Source organism: Cherax quadricarinatus, chromosome 3, assembly GCF_038502225.1.
Source record: "Cherax quadricarinatus isolate ZL_2023a chromosome 3, ASM3850222v1, whole genome shotgun sequence".
NCBI lineage: Eukaryota > Metazoa > Arthropoda > Malacostraca > Decapoda > Parastacidae > Cherax > Cherax quadricarinatus.
The window spans coordinates 2,474,900-2,497,457 of NC_091294.1; the positions used below are offsets into that span (position 1 = coordinate 2,474,900).

The 22,558-nt window shown below is 39.6% G+C and overlaps 1 protein-coding gene across 2 annotated transcripts in view; it reads right to left on the minus strand.

Annotated features, from left to right (window-relative positions):
• LOC128706544 (unconventional myosin-Ie) overlaps positions 1 to 22,558 on the minus strand; it is a 701,146-nt gene that overhangs the window by 97,164 nt on the left and 581,424 nt on the right. For both annotated transcript variants that reach the window (XM_070089967.1, XM_070089969.1), the window contains one exon: positions 5,424 to 5,645. In XM_070089967.1, the coding sequence (XP_069946068.1) occupies positions 5,424 to 5,645 (222 nt within the window). The remainder of the gene's footprint in view (positions 1 to 5,423; positions 5,646 to 22,558) is intronic.

A 22,558-nucleotide genomic window follows, 5' to 3' on the forward strand; every position in this document is an offset into this window, starting at 1 on the left:
CTTCACACCCATATAAGAGTGTTGATACCACTATACAGTGGACCCTCGACCAACGTTGGCATCGTCTAATGTTAAATCCGACTAGCGATACATTTTAACGGAAAAATTTTGCCTTGACTAGCGCTAAAAAAACCGACCAACGCTATTCTTTCCATTCGAGACTCGTCCACTTGTGGCCTGAGCGCGCCTCACTTGTCCTGTGGGTGCCAGTGTTTACAAGCCAGCCAGCCACCGCGGTCCCATCCAAACATACAATCTGAACATTTCACATTATCACAGCGTTTGTAGCGATTGCACCTGAAAAATAAGTCACCATGGGCCCCAAGAAAGCTTCTAGTGCCAACCCTACAGCAAAAAGGGTGAGAATTACTATGGATATGAAGAAAGAGATCATTGCTAAGTATGAAAGTGGAGTGCGTGTCTCCGAGCTGGCCAGGTTGTACACAAAACCCCAATCAACCATCGCTACTATTGTGGGCAACAAAACGGCAATCAAGGAAGCTGTTCTTGCCAAAGGTACAACTATGTTTTCAAAACTGAGATCGCAAGTGATAGAAGATGTTGAGAGACTGTTATTGGTGTGGATAAGCGAAAAACAGATAGCAGGAGATAGCATCTCTCAAGCGATCATATGTGAAAAGGCTAGGAAGTTGCATGACAATTTAATTAAAAAAATGCCAGCAACTAGTGGTGATGTGAGTGAATTTAAGGCCAGCAAAGGTTGTTTGAGAGATTTAAGAGTCGTAGTGGCATACATAAGGCATGGTGAGGCTGCCAGTTCGGACCACAAAGCGGCTAAAATATATGTGCAGGAATTCAAGGAGTACATAGACAGTGAAGGACTGAAACCTGAACAAGTGTTTAATTGTGACGAAACAGGCCTGTTTTGGAAGAAAATGCCAAGCAGGACGTACATTACTCAGGAGGAAAAGGCACTCCTAGGACAAAAGCCTATGAAAGACAGGCTTACTCTGTTGATGTGTGCCAATGCTAGTGGTGATTGCAAAGTGAAACCTTTATTGGTGTATCACTCTGAAACTCCCAGAGTGTTCAGGAAAAACAATGTCCTCAAGGCTAATTTGTGTGTGCTGTGGAGGGCAAACAGTAAGGCATGGGTCACTAGGGACTTTTTCTATGACTGGTTACACCATGCATTTGCCCCAATGTGAAAAATTACCTCCTGGAAAATAAATTGGACCTTAAGTGCCTCCTGGTATTAGACAATGCTCCTGGTCATCCTTCAGACTTGGCAGAACGACTTTCTGTGGACATGAGCTTCATTAAGGTGAAGTTTTTGCCTCCTAATACCACTCCCCTGCAGCCCATGGACCAGCAGGTCATTGCAAACTTCACGAATCTGTACACAAAAGCTATGTTTGAAAGGTGCTTTGTAGTGACCTCAGAAACTCAATTGACTCTAAGAGAGTTTTGGAAAGATCACTTTAGCATCCACAATTGTGTAAACATTATAGGTAAGGCTTGGGAGGAAGTGACTAAGAGGACCTTGAACTCTGCTTGGAAAAAAACTGTGGCCAGAATGTGTAGACAAAAGGGATTTTGAAGGGTTTGAGGCTAACCCTGGGAATCCTATGCCAGTTGAGGAATCCATTGTGGCATTGGGGAAGTCCTTGGGGTTGGAGGTTAGTGGGGAGGATATGGAAGAGTTGGTGGAGGAGGACAATGAAGAACTAACCACTGATAAGCTGCTAGATAATCTTCAACAGCAAGAGGCCATACCTGAGGAAACTGCTTTGGAGGAGGGGATAGAGAAATTGAAGAAGTTGCATACTTCAAAAATTAAGGAAATGTGTGCAATGTGGCTTAAAGTGCAAACCTTTTTTTACGAAAATCACCCTGACACAGCTACTGCAAGCCGTGTTGGCAACCTGTACACTGACAATGTTGTGAAACACTTTAGGAATGTCATAAAGGAACGGGAGGTACAGGCCTCTATGGACAGATATGTTGTGCGACAGAGGTCCAGTGACTCTGAAGCTGGTCCTAGTGGCATTAAAAGAAGAAGGGAAGTAACCCCAGAAAAGGACTTGCCACCTCAAGTCCTAATGGAAGGGGATTCCCCTTCTAAACACTAAGACCATCAACACTCTCCTCTCCTCCCATCCCATCAATCATCACCAGATCTTCAATAAAGGTAAGTGTCATGTAACTGTGCATGTCTTCTTCAGTTTGTGTATTAAAATTAATATTTCATGTGGTAAAAAATTTTTTTTTCAATACTTTGGGGTGTCAGGAATGGATTAATTTGATTTCCATTATTTCTTATGGGGAAAATTAACTCGACTAACGATAATTTTGATTAACGATGAGCTCTAAGGAATGGATTAACCCTTTGACTGTCGCGGCCGTATATATACGTTTGTGAGGTACCGTGTTTGACGTATATATATATGTATACTCATAAATTCTAGCGGCTTCAAATCAGGCAGGAGAAAGCTAGTAGGCCCACATGTGAGAGAATGGGTCTGTGTGGTCAGTGTGCACCACATAAAAAAAATCCTGGAGCACGCAGTGCATAATGAGAAAAAAAAAACTCCGACCGTTTTTTTTAATTAAAATGCCGACTTTGTGGTCTATTTTCGTATAGTATTTGTGGTTGTATTCTCGTTTTCATGGTCTCATTTGATAGAATGGAAACTATATTATAGAAATGGAGGTGATTTTGATTAATTTCACTATAAAAAGAACCTGGAAATGGAGCACAAAGTACAGGAAATGTTTGATTTTTGCCGATGTTCAAAAGTAAACAAATGATGTCATTGTCCAATAAATGTCCAAATAGCCATTCTAATACGCAGTCATGAATGGGTTGATGTAATTTTTACAATTATTACAGTATTGCAGTAGTCTGCATAACAGTAAATCTTCTATTTTTTGTTTGAATAAAATTTCAAAATAAAAAGCAAGAGTAATATCACAGGGACCTGGAGACATGACTGATGAACAAAGAAAATCTTATTTTAGAGCCAGGAATGTCTGCATTGTTCATTCTGGACCTTATTTTGAAATTGTCGTATTTTTTAATTTTCGTGAAATTGGCCAAATTGCAAATTTCTGACCATGTTATTGGGTAGTTGAAATCGGTAAATGGGCAGTTTCTTGTGCTCAATCGATAGAAAAAATAGAGTTCTGAAGAAATAGTTATGAGTTTGGTTGACTGGAATAACGGAATTAGCCGAAAATAGGGCTCAAAGTGGGCGAAATTGCCGATTTTTAAATATCGCCGAAGTCGCTAACTTCGCGAGAGCGTAATTCCGTCAGTTTTCCATCAAATTTCGTTTTTTTGGTGTCTTTACAATCGGGAAAAGATTCTCTATCATTTCATAAGAAAAAATAATTTTTTTTTTTTCGAATATTCTGCGACACCAGGAGACACTTCAGGATTGGGCCCTTCGACAGTCAAAGGGTTAATATCGTTGGTCGAGGGTCCACTGTACTGTCATACATTCCCTTCTTTGCCTCCATGGAGTATGAGAGAAGAAAATATATTCTGATATATGGGAATGGTTCTAGGTAGTAGGTTGGTAGACAGCAACCACCCAGGGAGGTACTACCGTCCTGCCAAGTGAGTGTAAAACAGAAGCCTGTGATTGTTTTACATGATGGTAGGATTACTGGTGTCTTTCTTTTTCTGTCTCATACACAAGCAAAATTTCAGGTACATCTTGCTACTTCTACTTACACTTAGGTCACACTACACATACACGTACAAGCATATATATACACATCCCTCTGGGTTTTCTTCTATTTTCTTTATAGTTCTTGTTCTTGTTTATTTCCTCTTACCTCCATGGGGAAGTGGAACAGAATTCTTCCTCTGTAAGCCATGCGTGTTGTAAGAGGTGACTAAAACGCCAGGAGCAAGGGGCTAGTAACCCCTTCTCCAGTATATATTACTATATGTAAAAGGAGAAACTTTTGTTTTTCCTTTTGAGCCACCCCGCCTCAGTGGGATAAGGCCGGTGTGTTGAAAGAAGAAAGAACTATTAAGAAAAAAAAACTCAGATGAGTGTGTATACATAAATGTGTACACTGTACATGCATGTGTACTAATTATAATTAAAAGTAGCAAAATATACCTGTTATCATGTTTGTTTATGGGAGAGAAAACAGACATCAGCACTTCTACCATCATCTTTTTTTTCTTTTTTTTCAACAAACCAGCCGTATCCCACCAAGGCAGGGTGGCCCAAAAAGAAAAACGAAAGCTTCTCTTTTTAAATTTAGTAATTTATGCAGGAGAAGGGGTTACTAGGCCCTTGCTCTCGGCATTTTAGTCACCTCTTACAACACGCATGGCTTATGGAGGAAGAATTCTGTTCCACTTCCCCATGGAGATAAGAGGAAATAAACAAGAACTAGAAGAAAATAGAAGAAAACCCAGAGGGGTATGTATATATATGCTTGTACATGTATGTGTAGTGTGACCTAAGTGTAAGTAGAAGTAGCAAGACGTACCTGAAATCTTGCATGTTTGAGAGACAGAAAAAAGATACCAGCAATCCTACCATCATGTAAAACAAATATAGGTTTCTGTCTTACACTCACTTGGCAGGACAGTAGTACCTCCCTGGGTGGTTGCTGTCTACCAGCCTATCAGGAAAGGATGGAGGGAGAGGGTAAAAGAGGTTTTGTTCTCAAGGAGCTTGGACACCAGGGTTTATGAAGGGATTCAGGGAAGCCAGTTATCCAGACTTAAGTTCTTGAGGTTGGAAGTACAATGCTTGTACTTTAAAGGAGTTTGGGATATTGGCTGTTAGGAGCGACATCTAAACTGTTGTATCTGGGCGCCCCTGTAAAAACAGTGATTATGTGTGGATAATGGTGAAAGTGTTTCCTTTTTGGGTCACCCTGCCTTGATGGAAGAAAAAGAAGAAAAAAGTTCGGGAGTGGATATGTTGGAAGTTGAGTCTACAAAAGATGAGGTGAACCATATGGAATACAAATGTCTGGAACACCTAATACTGAAAAATAGCTCAATGAAATTCCAAAACAGTAAAATAAAAGGTTTCAAAAAAGAATGAGGAAATCTGAAGAGAGACTAAGGATTAACAGACTTTTGAAAGGGTTAATAGATAAAATAAAAGGTGTGTTAACAATTCACATCAATAATTTTATGGTTAAACATGGTGAATCAAGGCAGAGAACATGTAAAACCTCATTACAGAGGACTTCCGAGATAACAGACAAAACCTGCTGGGTAAATTATAATTTGAACTCCTTTATTTTCAGTTTATTGTAAATTGTGTGTACAGTACTATATCTGATATACAGTGGAGTACTTTCATGCTTTTTCTGTAATTTTTAAAAATTATTCCAACTAAACAGACAGAAAAATCCCCCATCATTAGTTGATCACATTAAGAGTTTACTTATTGAGGAATTATATTACACTTGTTCCTCACCTGATGCTTCACCATCTGGTCATCCCAGTCGTGAGGCTTTTTAGTCTCATTTGGCTTAATACAGCGAATGTAGTGAGGTACACACTGCATGAGGGTTGTGACTAGTTCATTGGCCTGAGTTCGAATCTTAGTGCCAGCTGTGGAGGGTCTACTCTTGGTACTAGCATTAATCACATCAGGAAAAAGGCTGCGGATGAATTCATTGTTGCTCGTTTGCATGACCTGTGGGACATATTGGATTGTTTATGTTTTTTAGTTATATATAAACAAATTGCAGTATAACATTGTACAGCTTAATAAATTTATATCCACTATGAACGAGGGTGAATAATGTACTAATATAGAAGTATGAGTCTCATCCACATAATAATAATAAAGATAATTAATATGAATGTTGATAAGAAGCTATTTTTTAATAATCATCATAATATGGTACAGTAATAATAATAATAATAATAATAATAATAATAATAATAATAATAATATAGTCGGATTTGAGTCCTGGAAATGGGAAGTACAATGCCTGCACTTTAAAGGAGGGGTTTGGGATATTGGCAGTTTGGAGGGATATGTTGTGTATCTTTATACGTATATGCTTCTAAACTGTTGTATTCTGAACACCTTTGCAAAAACAGTGATTATGTGTGAGTGTGGTGAAAGTGTTGAATGATGATGAAAGCATTTTCTTTTTGGGGATTTTCTTTCTTTTTTGGGTCACCCTGCCTTGGTGGGAGACGGCCAACTTGTTGAAAAAAAAAAAAATAATAATAATAATAAACAATACAATATGAATGTTACTTCTTAGCATTACATTTGGAAAACAAATTTCTATACAATACTCATACCCAGTACTATTAAAAAAACAGGACAAACAAGGACAATCAATTCTAATATCAATTTTCCCCAAAAATTCTTTTTTGATAGTTGCAACAGAACTCACAGGCAAAATACCAGACACAAAAATCTCTTATCATATTCCATGTGTCTGATTCACCCTGTGTAAAAAATCAATGAGCGTAAAAGGACCTAAAGTCTGGAACACTCTGCCTGAAGATTCCCGAGTCTCTTTATCTGCCAGCCACTTTAAAGCTACTGCTAAAAAATAACTCCTTACCTTAATGTGACCCTAACAACAATTTATTATGCTGAACAATTCCTGAAACTTGGAAACCTGTCTTTCACGCAATATTGTTCCTGTTCTTGCTCCATCATTCCTTCAACTCAGGTATCATAGCAATAGAAACCAGTATGTATACATAAATGGCATTAACTCCACTACACAACCTGTTCTTGTTGAAGTCCCACAGGGTAATGTCCTTGGCCCACTTCTCTTTCTCATTTACATCAATGACCTCCCAAATACATCTAAACTTCTTAAACCCATTTTATTTGCAGATGACATTACTTTTGTCTTCTCTCGCCCAAACCCAACTATACTAACAGACACTGTAAATAATGAACTACAGTGGTATCTTGACTTACGAGTTATGAGCTGTCACTCGGTCGATTTTTTGCTTTGAGTTGAAAGCCAAAATCCAAGCTACGAGCAAGCTATAGATACACCGTCACAACATTAAATTCATAAGTCTAGGTACCACTGCACTAATCTTACCAGAAACATGGCTGGAACAAATGTAGAAGCCTTCAAGAGGAAACTGGACAAGTATCTTCACCAGGTTCCAGATCAACCAGGCTGTGGTGGTTATGTGGGGCAGCAGGCCTCCAGCAGCAACAGCCTGGTTGACCAGGCAAGCACCAGACGAGACTGGCCCATGGCCGGGCTCCGAGAGTAGTGAAACTCTCGAAACTCTTCAAAGGTCAAAGGTATACTAAAAATACCTACTTGGAAGACTATCAGCAAACTAACTCTCAATATAGACAAAACATACTTCATGCTATTTGGAAAAAGAGATTTAAATGTATGGCTAAACATATTGATAAATGGTTCACCCATTTCAAGACACACACAGGACAAATTTCCAGCTCTTCACCTTGACTGCAGTCTCAAATTCCAGACCCACATACAGAAAATATCCAAGAAAGTCTCCAAAACAGTAGGCATCCTTTCAAAGATACAGTACTATGTAACCCAAATGGCTCTTCTTGCTCTTTACCACTCTTTCATTTACCCTTACCTCACCCATGGTATTTGTGCATGGAGCTCAACCACAGCAAATCATCTTAAACCTTTAATAACCCAACAAAAAGCTGCTGTGCGATTGCTTACCAACTCCTGCACTAGACAGCACACTCCACCACTTTTTAAGAGCCTTAACTTGTTTAATATGCAAAACATCCACACTTATTATTGTACCTACTACATACACAGAACATTATACAGGTCCATATCCCTTTATCCAAAACCCTTGGGGCCAGCAGTGTTTCGAATTTCAGAATTTTTCGAATTTCAGAATGAAGGTGGGGTCTAGGGCAGCACCCCATAATCAAACATTAACACTCCAGCAAAAACATATGAATGCTCACACTAAGTGGGATAGATAATGACTACAAATACTACTACGGCTAATTTATAAAATAATATACTGATAAATGAAATAATGGCATAATTATAGACCAGGAACATGCGTCTATGTTCTCAGCGAACAGCAGATGCATGTGTGAACACTACAAGCGCTGAGACACAACTGACGCCACTTTGGCTGTCAGTGCCACCATGTGGCGGTGTTGGAGTTATGTAGAGATGACTGATGCTCCACACATAAGAACATAAGAAAGAAGAACCATTGCAGCAGGTCTACTGGCCCATGCGAGGCTGGTCCAATTCTCCCACCGGCTTAAGCAAATGCTTAAACAGTCAGGTCAGGTCACATTCACTTAAGGTCATAAGAAAGGAGGAACACTGCAGCAAGCCTGATGACCCATACTAGACAGGTCTTTCACAATCTATCCCACTAACAGAACATTTGCCCAACTCAATTTTCAATGCTATCCAAGCAATAAGTTTTGATAATTCTATTTACTTATGTGCAAGTCCCACTCAAATCCAACCCCTCTCACTCATGTGTTTATCCAACTGAACATGTTTATCCAACCAAGGAAGGAACACGGCATCTGACCTAGTAGCACAAGCTAGTCAGGTCTAGGCTAGGTAGATATTTTTAGCATGCTATTTACATCCCTTTTATTAATTCCTGTTTTCTATTCATACACCTCCACGAAAAAACTTCGATTTTCGGAACTTTTCGAACTTCAGAATTTCAGATAAAGGGATACGGACCTATACTCCAACATTAACCCTCCTATGTAACTCCTCCTTGATAACTACAACAGAACACACAGGCATAACACAAGGCACAAATCACCCTTCAATATCCCACGTGTCCACCTCTCATTATGCAAAAATGCTATGCAATTAACCCTTTGAGGGTTTTGGTCGTACTAGTACGTTTTACGCGTAGGGGTTTTTGACGTACTAGTACTCATAAATTCTAGCGGCCTCAAATCTAGTGGGAGAAAGCTGGTAGGCCTTCATATGAAAGAATGGGTCTATCTGGTCAGTGTGCACAGTCTAAAAAAAATCCTGCAGCACACAATGCATAATGAGAAAAAAAAACTTTGACCATTTTTTTTTAATAAATCAGCGACTTTGCAGTGTATTTTCGTATGGTATTTATTGTTGTATTCTAGTTTTCTTGGTCTCATTTTATAGAATGGAAGACATATTACAGAAATTGAGATGATTTTGACTGGTTTTACAATGAAAGGTGCCTTGAAATTGAGCTCAAAGTAGCAGAAATGTTCGATTTTTACCAAAGTTCAAAAGTAAACAAATCATGCCAAGCGTGCAATACACGTCAACTGGCGAGTCTAATATTCTTTTACAAGTGCACCAATAATATTTATACCATTTTTTACACTAATGCAGTAGTCTGCATAACAGTAAATCTTATATTTTTTGTGAGAATAAAAATTCAAAGTGGAAAGCAAAAGAATATAAGAGGGTCCTTGAGACGTGACTAATGACTAGAGGAAATGTCATTTTAGTGCCAGGAATGTCTTTCTTGTTTATTCTGGACCCTATTCGGAAATTGGCATCTTTTGAAATTTGTGTGAAATTGGCAAAATTGCTAAATTCTGACCACTGTACTGGATAGTTGAATTTATAAATGGGTGGTTTCTTGCACCCATTCGATAGAAAAAATGGAGTTCTAGCGAAATATTCATGTTTTTTGTCGACTAGTACAGTGAAATTGGCCGAAAATTGGGCTCAAAGTGGGCAAAATCGCCGATGCGTAAACATCGCCGAGACCGCTAACTTTGCGAGAGCATAATTCCGTAAGTTTTCTATCAAATTTCAAACTTTTGGTGTCTTTATGATCGGAAAAAGATTCTCTATCTTTTCATAAGAGAAAATAATTTTTTTTTTTTTTTAAATTTGGCCGACCCTGAGAACGAGTTTCGGAGAGGGCCTGTCGACCCTCAAAGGGTTAAAGGGCCCGAAGATCTGGAATTCATTGCCAGAACACACTAAAGGGCCCCTGCCTGTAAATCAATTTAAGGCCCTACTTAGAAATTACCTCATCACCCAAAATTAACCAGACAAACACTATACTTAACACCTACCAATTACTCAAAAAACTCATAAATAATTTATGACTGCTCAACTATTTAATCACTACTTCATACTTAAAAACTGTTTCAATTTCATTGTTTTAAATTTTGCTAAATTGTAACTGTATTTTTTACATACTATATCAAAACTGTAATTCTTCTCTATGTAACTTATTAAAGCTATATAGCACTAATAGAAAATTTTTAAACTACCTAATAGTTTAAATGCAAGAGTTGATCAACATATTAAATTATGTGGTTACTCTACTGTGGAGAAATCGAGAGGACCCTATAGTGGTGTAGCCATCTTAGTTAACCCCTTCAGGGTCTAAGGCCAAAATCTGAAGTGGTGCTCCAGTGTCCAAGAAATTTTGAAAAAAAAAAAAAAAAATTTTCTTACAGAATTAAAGAGTATATTTTTGTGAAGGTAATAAGACAAAAGACAAAAATTTCTGATCAGTACTTACCGAGACTCAACCCCTGCCAATTTGGATTTAGGAAAAATAAAAGCACTAATGATGCAATCATAAAAATGCTAGATCTGCTTTACACAGCATTGGAAAATAAGGAATATCCACTAGGAATTTTTATTGACCTAAGAAAAGCTTTTGACACAGTAGACCACGACATCCTACTCCACAAACTTGACCATTACGGTATAAGAGGCCATGCGCTTGCTTATTTCAAATCTTACCTTACTAATAGGTATCAGTATGTTACCATTAAAGACACAGCATCAACAACATGGCCACTTGATACTGGAGTTCCGCAGGGAAGTGTCCTTGGTCCCCTGCTCTTCCTCATATACATCAATGATCTTCCAAACGTATCCCAACACCTGAAACCCATTCTCTTTGCTGACGACACGGCTTATGTCATCTCTCACCCTAATCTTGCCACCCTCAACACCATTGTTAACGAGGAGCTGATCAAAATATCGACTTGGATGACAGCCAATAAACTTACGCTTAACACTGACAAAACCTACTATATTATGTTTGGTAGCAGAGCAGGAGATGCACAAATTAACATTAAGATCGACAACACTCTAATTACCAGACATAATGAGGGCAAATTCCTAGGCCTATACCTTGACAACAACCTGAATTTCAGCACCCATATCCAATACATAACCAAAAAAGTATCCAAAACAGTTGGGATACTCTCCAAGATACGATACTACGTGCTGCAAAATGCCCTTCTCACACTATACCACTCACTTATTTATCCATACCTCACCTATGCTATTTGTGCTTGGGGATCAACTGCAGCAACACACCTAAAGCCAATAATAACCCAACAAAAAGCTGCAGTAAGAATAATCACTAAATCCCATCCCTGGCAACACACCCCCCCACTCTTCATAGATCTAAACTTACTCCCTGTTCAGTACATCCACCTAAAACGCTTTCTTGATAGTTGTGACAGAACCCACAGGCATAACACCAGACACAAACATCTCTACGACATTCCCCATGTCCGACTAAACCTTTACAAAAATTCAATGTATGTCAAAGGCCCTAAAATCTGGAACACCCTACCTGAGAACTCTAGAACTGCAGACACATTCATCACCTTCAAAACTACCATTAGAAAACATCTTATCTCCCTGATAAACCCCATCAACTAACTACACGAATACCACCTGGTGGTTCACACTTACACTCACTCACCCATTTGACCATAAACAGAAATATTAATCTCAATCTTAAAATAATGAATCCTATGATACTCCAATACTGAAACTATGTACTGTGCCAAAACAAAAGCATTCACATTGCTAAACTCACAAACTAGTATTTAGTCACTTAGCCATAATACCAACTTACCTCATAATTTGTAATATTTTAAAATAATGAATTAAATTAAGTCTGCCCGAAATGCCTAGCCACGCTAGGCGTTCTAGTGGTACACTCTGTAATCATTATTTAACTACATGTAAACCACACAACAACCAAATTCTGTAAATTCAACATTGTAATCTTTACAGAGAATAAACTTTGAATTTGAATTTGAATTTGAATTTGAGATACAGCGGCGGGAAGTTGACCCAAAATGACCGGGTGGCGGCAAAATCAGTGACTTCCTCAAAATCCCATTTTTTTTATTTTGCGTTTTTTATACTTTTTTCTTTTCTTTTCTATTTTTTTCTTTTTCTAATAACATTTGTGGCCTGTGAGACCAGTATAATGTATATTGTATTAGTGTACACTCATTGTATTCCATGCTATAACTGCACTAATTTGTTTATCATTATATTGCTTACAAAACTTGTTTACAAGTTTATTGTAAACAAAATTATGAAAATATTAGTGCGGTTATTGTGTTGAATACAATGGTACCATATGGTACAATGGCACCATATGATACAATGGTACCATATGGTACAATATGGCACAATGGCACATGATACAATGGTACCTGGAGTTTACCTGGAGAGAGTTCCGGGGGTCAACGCCCCCGCGGCCCGGTCTGTGACCAGGCCTCCTGGTGGATCAGAGCCTGATCAACCAGACTGTTGCTGCTGGCTGCACACAAACCAACGTACGAGCCACAGCCCGGCTGATCAAGAACCGACTTTAGGTGCTTGTCCAGTGCCAGCTTGAAGATTGCCAGGGGTCTGTTGGTAATCCCCCTTATGTATGCTGGGAGGCAGTTGAACAGTCTCGGGCCCCTGACACTTATTGTATGGTCTCTTAACGTGCTAGTGACACCCCTGCTTTTCATTGGGGGGATGTTGCATCGTCTGCCAAGTCTTTTGCTTTCGTAGTGAGTGATTTTCGTGTGCAAGTTCGGTACTAGTCCCTCTAGGATTTTCCAGGTGTATATAATCATGTATCTCTCCCGCCTGCGTTCCAGGGAATACAGGTTTAGGAACCTCAAGCGCTCCCAGTAATTGAGGTGTTTTATCTCCGTTATGCGCGCCGTGAAGGTTCTCTGTACATTTTCTAGGTCAGCAATTTCACCTGCCTTGAAAGGTGCTGTTAGTGTGCAGCAATATTCCAGCCTAGATAGAACAAGTGACCTGAAGAGTGTCATCATGGGCTTGGCCTCCCTAGTTTTGAAGGTTCTCATTATCCATCCTGTCATTTTTCTAGCAGATGCGATTGATACAATGTTATGGTCCTTGAAGGTGAGATCCTCCGCCATGATCACTCCCAGGTCTTTGACGTTGGTGTTTCGCTCTATTTTGTGGCCAGAATTTGTTTTGTACTCTGATGAAGATTTAATTTCCTCGTGTTTACCATATCTGAGTAATTGAAATTTCTCATCGTTGAACTTCATATTGTTTTCTGCAGCCCACTGAAAGATTCGGTTGATGTCCGCCTGGAGCCTTGCAGTGTCTGCAATGGAAGACACTGTCATGCAGATTCGGGTGTCATCTGCAAAGGAAGACACGGTGCTGTGGCTGACATCCTTGTCTATGTCGGATATGAGGATGAGGAACAAGATGGGAGCGAGTACTGTGCCTTGTGGAACAGAGCTTTTCACCGTAGCTGCCTCGGACTTTACTCTGTTGACGACTACTCTCTGTGTTCTGTTAGTGAGGAAATTATAGATCCATCGACAGACTTTTCCTGTTATCCCTTTAGCACGCATTTTGTGCGCTATTACGCCATGGTCACACTTGTCAAAGGCTTTTGCAAAGTCTGTATATATTACATCTGCATTCTTTTTATCTTCTAGTGCATTTAGGACCTTGTCGTAGTGATCCAATAGTTGAGACAGACAGGAGCGACCTGTTCTAAACCCATGTTGCCCTGGGTTGTGTAACTGATGGGTTTCTAGATGGGTGGTGATCTTGCTTCTTATGACCCTTTCAAAGATTTTTATGATATGGGATGTTAGTGCTATCGGTCTGTAGTTCTTTGCTGTTGCTTTACTGCCCCCTTTGTGGAGTGGGGCTATGTCTGTTGTTTTTAGTAACTGTGGGACGACCCCCGTGTCCATGCTCCCTCTCCATAGGATGGAAAAGGCTCGTGATAGGGGCTTCTTGCAGTTCTTGATGAACACGGAGTTCCATGAGTCTGGCCCTGGGGCAGAGTGCATGGGCATGTCATTTATCACCTGTTCGAAGTCATTTGGCCTCAGGATAACATCGGATAGGCTTGTGTTAACCAAATTTTGTGGCTCTCTCATCAAAAATTCGTTTTGATCTTCGACTCTCAGTCTGGTTAGCGGCTTGCTAAAAACTGAGTCATATTGGGACTTGAGTAGCTCACTCATTTCCTTGCTGTCATCTGTGTAGGACCCATCTTGTTTAAGTAGGGGCCCAATACTGGATGTTGTTCTCGACTTTGATTTGGCATAGAAGAAGAAATACTTTGGGTTTCTTTCGATTTCATTTATGGCTTTTAGTTCTTCCCGCGATTCCTGACTCCTATAAGATTCCTTTAGCTTGAGTTCGATGCTTGCTATTTCTCTGACCAGTGTCTCCCTACGCATTTCAGATATATTGACCTCTTTTAGCCGCTCTGTTATTCTTTTCCATCGCCTGTAAAGGGAGCGCCTGTCTCTTTCTGTTTTACATCTACTCCTCCTTTTTCTTAGAGGAATAAGCCTTGTGCATACATCGAGTGCCACCGAGTTAATCTGTTCTAGGCAAACGTTGGGGTCTGTGTTGCTTAGTATATCTTCCCAGCTTATATCGGTTAGGACTTGGTTTACTTGGTCCCACTTTATGTTTTTGTTACTGAAGTTGAATTTGGTGAATGCTCCCTCGTGACTAGTCTCATTATGTCGGTCTGGGGCTCCACGCATACATGTCTGAACCTCAATTATGTTGTGATCTGAGTATATTGTTTTTGATATGGTGACATTTCTTATCAGATCATCATTGTTAGTGAAGATGAGGTCTAGTGTATTCTCCAGTCTAGTAGGCTCTATTATTTGCTGGTTTAAATTGAATTTTGTGCAGAGATTTAAAAGCTCGTGTGAGTGTGAGTTTTCATCAGAGCTGCCTCCTGGTGTTATTACTGCAACAATATTATTTGCTATATTCCTCCATTTTAGGTGCCTTAAGTTGAAATCCCCCAGGAGCAAGATGTTGGGTGCAGGAGCTGGAAGATTTTCCAGACAGTGGTCAATTTTTAACAGCTGTTCCTGGAATTGCTGGGATGTTGCATCCGGAGGCTTGTAGACTACCACAATGACTAGGTTTTGGTTCTCGACCTTTACAGCTAAAACTTCCACTACATCATTTGAGGCATTTAGCAGTTCTGTGCAAACAAGTGACTCTGCAATGTACAGGCCAACCCCCCCCCCCCCCCTTTTGCCTGTTCACTCTGTCACATCTGTATAGGTTGCAACCTGGGATCCATATTTCGTTGTCCAAGTGATCCTTTATGTGGGTCTCAGTGAAAGCCATGAACATTGCCTTTGCCTCTGCAAGCAGTCCACGGATGAAAGGTATTTTGTTGTTTGTTGCTGGCTTTAGACCCTGTATATTTGCAAAGAAGAATGTCATCGGACTGGTGGTATTGTTGGTACTGGGGGGGGATTTTTTTTCCGGCATTAGTATCTGTATCTGTTGGTTTGGAGTGGAAGCCACCGACTGTGGTTCCACTCCAGGAATGACTGGATTTGGTGTACGATTTCTGCCATTTCCTGCCAGTTTTTTCTCCTTCCTGGCACTAAAAAACCTCTCCCTCTTGAGTGGCTGTGGCTACCCAGATTTTCCCATGGCCTGGATGTTTTGTATCTTTTTGTACCCTTTAGATGGTGTGCCTGGCAATTTAAGTTATAGCACAGTCTTTCCTGTACTGAAGAGGTACACATTTCAGGGTGAAAAAGCTTACAGGAAGGGAGTTTGCATTTTCCTGTTGTCATATGGGCATGGCATTTTCTAGGGTGGTCATAGTTGCACGTCCCATCTGTTTTTCCAGATTTCCCATGTCTGCAGATACCAAGTGCATAGTATGTGCACAGGCTTGGTTTCCGTTTGCCTTGGGTTTCTGTGACTGTATTCCCTGTTGGTGCATGTTTCCCTGTCTTATTCCTATCCTCTCTAGCACCAACAATGGAGCTCCCACCAGTTGTTTTTGGTAATATATCCTCACTATAGCTAGTGGAATCCTCTTGTTTGCTATTTCCTGTGGTATTTCTAGTTTGCAATATTGGTTTTATCTTAACTTTGACTACACTTGTTTCCCCACTACGGCTCCTGTCCGATATGAGGTCATTTTTATGTATTCCTTCCTGGGTATAATTCCCGACTACCTGGACAAAATCTCCAGCTTCACCATTACTGTCTCCCAGGACAGCACCTCCAGCTTCACCATTACTGTCTCCCAGGACAGCACCTCCAGCTTCACCATTACTGTCTCCCAGGACAGCACCTCCAGCTTCACCATTACTGTCTCCCAGGACAGCACTATCAGCCCCACATTTACTGACTACCAGGACATCACCTCCAGCCTTACAGTTTCTGACTACATGGCCAGTATCAAGGGCAGTACCATTCAGCCCAGACTTTTTATGTTCCCATCTGCTGTAGAAAGCTTCCAGGTTGTCTATGAAAGCAGCTTTGATGTTATCCTCTTTTAATACCCTTGTGATTTTAGTCCACAGATTTTCCTCATTTGGGCATACCCAAAAACACTTCCCTGTTTTAATACTGCTTGTAGCTAGTTCTTGGATATCTGCACAAGGGGCGTGGCACCAATTTCCACAAAAATGACAATTTATCCATGTACCATGTACATATGATACAATGGTACCATATGATACAATGGCACCATATGATACAATGGTGCCATATGGTACAATGGCACCATTTGGTACAATGTTACCATATGATACAATGGTACCATATGGTGCAATGGTACCATATGGTGCAATGGTACCTTATGGTACCATATGGTGTAATGTTACCATATGGTACCATATGGTGTAATGGTACCATATGGTACCATATGATGCAATGGTACCATATGGTACATTGTACCATACAGTACAATTATACCATATCGTTCATTGTACCATATGGTACTGTTGTATTCAACACAATAAACACACTAATATTTTCATTATTATTTTGTTTACAATAGTTGTTTACAACAAAAATATGCAAAAATATTGTATATTAGTAATGTTCTATTATATATTTACAAGTGTACAGGAACCTGACGTGTTCCTTGAGGTGGATGACAAAGCACTTTTTCTGGGAAACTGCGGAGTCAGTAGCTAGCATGTGTCACCACTCACTCAGTCTTGGCTGGTGTCTCATGCCACCAACACCTATTGACCATATAGTACACGGTATCATATGTTACAGGGTATCATATGGTACATTGTACTATATGGTATAGGGTACCATGCAGTACAGGATAACATATGGTGCAGGGAACCATATAGTACAGGGTACCATATGGTACAGGGTTACCATATGGCACAGGGTTACCATATGGCACAGGGTACCATATGGCACAGGGTACCATATGGTACAGGGTACCATACAGTACAGGACACCATATGGTACAGATACAGGGATAACTATTGAAATAAGTCACCCTGAATTTTTTGGGTTATTCTAGGATTTTATACGTATGCTGCTATGTATGATAATCTACGTAATTGTATTTCTGTGCACCTGAATAAACTTAAGTGCATTTGGCATCATAAGTAAGTTTATTTAGTTGTACACAAATAAAGTTACATAGCATATCATACTTAGCAGCATATGTTTGGAGAACCTAGGATAACCCAAAAAAGTCAGACTTATTTCCATTAGGGTCCCTGTACCCTGTACCATATGGTATAATGTACCATATGGCACAATGTACTATATGGTACATTGTACCATATGGTACCATATGATACCATTGTACCATATGATACCATTGTATGACGTGGCACCATTGTACCATATGGTACCATTGTACCATATGGCACAATGGTACCATATGGTTCAAAACCATAGAATTCGTCTTCAGCTCCCCTTCCATCAGTCTTAGAACTGTAAGTTGTGAAGAGGAGAGTCAGAATTCGCCCCGAGAGTGAGTGGGGAGTGAGAGCTGCCTTGCCGCCAGGCACTATGAACAAAGCTACTTTGCCAGTGTTCCCACAATGCCATGTGGGCGTCCATATTTTTTCTATGGTGTGCACACTGACCACCCAGACCCATTCTCTCAGATGTAGGCCTACCAGCCTTCTCGTGCTAAATTTGGCGCCGCTAGAATTTTGGCGTAGATCTACGGTTTGGATCCTGAACGTAAAGCCGTAGATCTATGGGACAGACCCTGAAAGGGTTAAATTAGGCTATACATTTAAAAATATTCATATTGATGAAGATAACATTCTTGCAACAGAAATGACAATGTCTCATGGCTAACTAGTGATAGGAACTGGATATTTTCCCCCGAGACAACAATATATAGAGCCAATTCCTCAACATAGGATATTAAGCAGAAATATTCCAACAATTCTAGCGGGAGATTTTAATGCTCATTACCCTGCCCTCTTTAACTGCAGAGCTGGTATTCCACTGGGTGACTTAAAAGGAAAACAACTATTTAATATCATGACAGCCAGAAACTTGTCATTTCAAGGCCCATTCTTTAAATCGTATATTGGACCTCATCCAGGGACACCAGATATAGTCCTGACAAACAGAGACTGTGACCTCTTTCATTGTCATATCTCTCCTGGTGGAAACAGAGGATCTGACCATATCCCTGTTATAATACAACTACAAACTTCTCCATTTAGAATACCTGTACCTCCTAAACCCAATCTTAACACCCTAGGATTTGACCCCTTCAGGGAATTTCTGGGTAAAGATGAAATTGTGTCGTTGGAATATCTACCTTCCACTACAATTCATGACGCAATCAGGTCCCTTCATAATCGAATAATTGAAGCTACTAATGCAACTTGCCAATTAGCTTCCACAAAGATCTATCAACAATATAAACCTACTAGGGAAATTAGAGATGCTTTAAGAAATTATCAAGCAGAATGTCAAAGGCATCTTCAAATGCGACAACCACCAGTAGTTACATTGCACAGATTGAGGCAAGAATTAATTAACATGATTAGTCATCACAAATGTGATTTATGGAAATTGCTAGTTCTCCAAGCTAATCAGTATAAACGTGAGCCAGCAAAATTTTGGAGTAAGATCCGACAACTGTTAGGGGCAAAGCACAAGGCCCCTAACTACCTAATTCATACCTTCACTGATGAGGATGATGAAGATGTTGAGATTAAACTTGATGATCCACAGGACAAGGCTAATTTGATGGGTGATGTATAGGAGGAAATTCTCTCCCACAATAACAGTCGTCGATTTAACAATAATCACTATCAGTTGGTAAATGAATGGAGAGATGAGAACTTAGATGATCTACAACCACTACCTTCCATCGATACATCAACTCTTGAAGACGCCCACCCGCTTACTAGACCTATTACATTACTCGAGATGAGTCAGGTTATTGGAAGAATGCGAAATAGAGCCCCTGGTCTCTCTGGAATAACAATGAAGCAAATAAAGTTCCTACCCAGAAATTGTAAACAGTCTTTGGTTAATATCTTTAATGCCATCTTGGCCTCAGGACATTTTCCAGTGGTTTTTAAGACTGCTAGGATGATCTTTCTTGCTAAGCCCAATAAAGACCTCCACCAACCAGGGAACTATAGACCTATATCTTTACTTGAAGTCACCGGAAAAGTTCTTGAGAAGATCATGTCCAACAGACTGAACTACTATATGGAATTTAATCACCTTTTTACTGAAAAAAATTTGGCTTTAGAACACATAGAGGTACCCATCATGCAATAAATATTATTTTCGATACTGTAGCAAGTCTAAAACATCAGGGCAATCTTGCCCTAATTGTCACCAGAGATGTTCATAAAGCTTTTGATAGCTTATGGCATGATGGTCTTATATACAAACTCATTGACCTACCAGACCATAACTGGACTTTTCTCAGATTAATATATAATTTCTTAACTCAAAAGAAAAATCATTCCCACCTTTCATGGCAGGTCGACAGAGCCTTTTACACCAACAGCGGGTGTCCCACAAGGCTCTTGTCTTAGTCCAATTCTCTTCAACATTTATGTGAAAGACCTTCCTCAACCAGAGTTTAATGATACAATTATAACAGAGTTTGCAGATGATGTTACCCATGTCATCTCATCAACTCTGGTAACAGGAAAATACAAGTATGAGAGAGTCATAGAAAAAATTAATATTGAACTTCGTCGAACATCTAATTGGGAAAAGAAGTGGAGAATTACGACTAATCCTGACAAAGTCTTTGTTAGCACAACAGGATGTTTTGCATCAACCATCGAAGATAAAGGAGGTATCTCCATCAGAGGTACACCTGTAGCCATTAGAAACCCTAACAAGATCTTGGGATATGAAATAGACAAGCTGCTCCACTTAACATCTCATGTAACTAAAAAGATCAACATAGACAAAGCCGGTCTTAGCAGTCTCTTTTGATTCAATCAAGCCCCTCCACATGTCAAAAAACATCTATATAAAATGATAATAAGACTTATACTCGAATATCCATGTGTCCCAATGACATTAACAACAAAGACCAACAAGCTACGGTTGCAACGGGTCCAGAATAGAGCTCTTCGCTTCATTATGGGTACCAGGAGGAGAGACAGAGTTAAAATGGCAGATTTACACGTACAACAAGATATTACTGCCTTAAATGTACGCCTTGACACCCTGAAAAAGAAACAACTCTATGCAATGCAAGAACTCTACATGCCAGATAGAGAACATCCTCTACAAGTTGTAAATACCACTGATTATATCATCAATACTCCTCCTCACAGGACTCAAAGAATGACTCTCCCACAGAGGGTCCGTCGTTTTATCCATAAAGATGATTACCATCGACCAATGATATTGAGCAACCTTCCTGATGAAGATGATTGGGTAACACCAGAACCCTTCTATGTTTACTGAGAAAATCATCGCCCCAATTAGGGAGACATCTTATATAACATTCTACTGTAAAAATTATGCTAAATTTACGATGGTGGGACACCACCTGTAAGAAGCCATTGTTAAGTAATTCTTTATAAACAGGCCAGGAAATTATTGTCTTCATTGTCGCTTAAATATCCGTTGTGCAATCGCAAAAAAAAAAAAAAAATGCAATTGCAACTTGTATAATTACAGTGGACCCCCGCATAACGATCACCTCCGAATATGACCAATTATGTAAGTGTATTTATGTAAGTGCGTTTGTACGTGTATGTTTGGGGGTCTGAAATGGACTAATCTACTTCACAATATTCCTTATGGGAACAAATTCGGTCAGTACTGGCACCTGAACATACTTCTGGAGTGAAAAAATATTGTTAACCGGGGGTCCACTGTACTGCCAATTCAGAGTCATGTACTTATATATCTGTTATATCTATGTGACTCTGATGGGTTAGTATTATACCCCTTTAAGAATATCTTATTATTTCACATACACATTTTAAATTACACCAAAGTGGTTGGGCCACTTACCTTTTATATCCTACCTCTCTCCCCCCTCCCACCCTTTTCCAATATTTCTATCCTTACCCATCCTTCTTCCTTACCCATCTTACCAAAGCTCTGGTCATAAGAAGAAGAAGAAGAATAGTTTGAATATTTTATTGCCTCTATGCATATGGTAAATGATCTGTTTGTTCCAGCTCTGATACTCTCATGTCTTCAACGAAGCCGTAAACGAGCAATTCTCTGAAAGTGTTTTGAATAGTGACACCATTTCTCTTGTTTTGAAAGTTCTCACTATCCACCTCTTCATTTTCTGGTTGTCACAACATTTGCCTTATTGTGTTCAATAAAAGGTAAGTCAGCTGACATTATTAAACTCGGGTATTAAACTTAGGTAGCTCTGCATTTTATACACGGTGCCCCTTTAGAGTTATTAGTTCCTTCCATATCTAACTAGTTAGTCTGTCCCCAATGAGTATTACTTTATTTTCTATTACACATCGAAGACTTTTTCTTGTACCCTCTTACTGCAGAAACTTTTATCATTACTCTTGTTTCATCTGCAAATGATGATATGAAGTTTTAGTTGGTGTTTTCATGTATCCCTGCTAAGAGGATGAAAAAGTCAAGGAACCAGGACTGTGCCTTGGGGTACTGAGCTTTTTATTTTGCTAAGGCTAGATATTGCTTTATTTACCCATACTCTTAGTCAGAAAATTTAATATCTATTTGCCTACATTTCCCAATATACTTACCTCCTTTTATTTGCTACCACTATATGATTACATTTGTCAAATTCCTTCATGAAATCTGTGTAGACCATCCAGGTAAACTCCAGACCACATCTGCATGTTGGTTTTCTTTCAACATCTCCATAATTTTGTTGTAATAGTTTAGTAGTTGCAACAAGCATGATCTTGCTCCAAATTCAATTTTGTTCAGGTTGTGCAGGTCACACTGTACCACAAATTTTGAAACTTGGCATTTCATCAGTCTTTCAAAGACTTTTATGATGTGTGATGTTAGTGCTACTGGTCTGTATTATTTGGCCAACACTCTACAGCCTCTCTTGTGCACAAAGTTCTGTGTAAGTTAA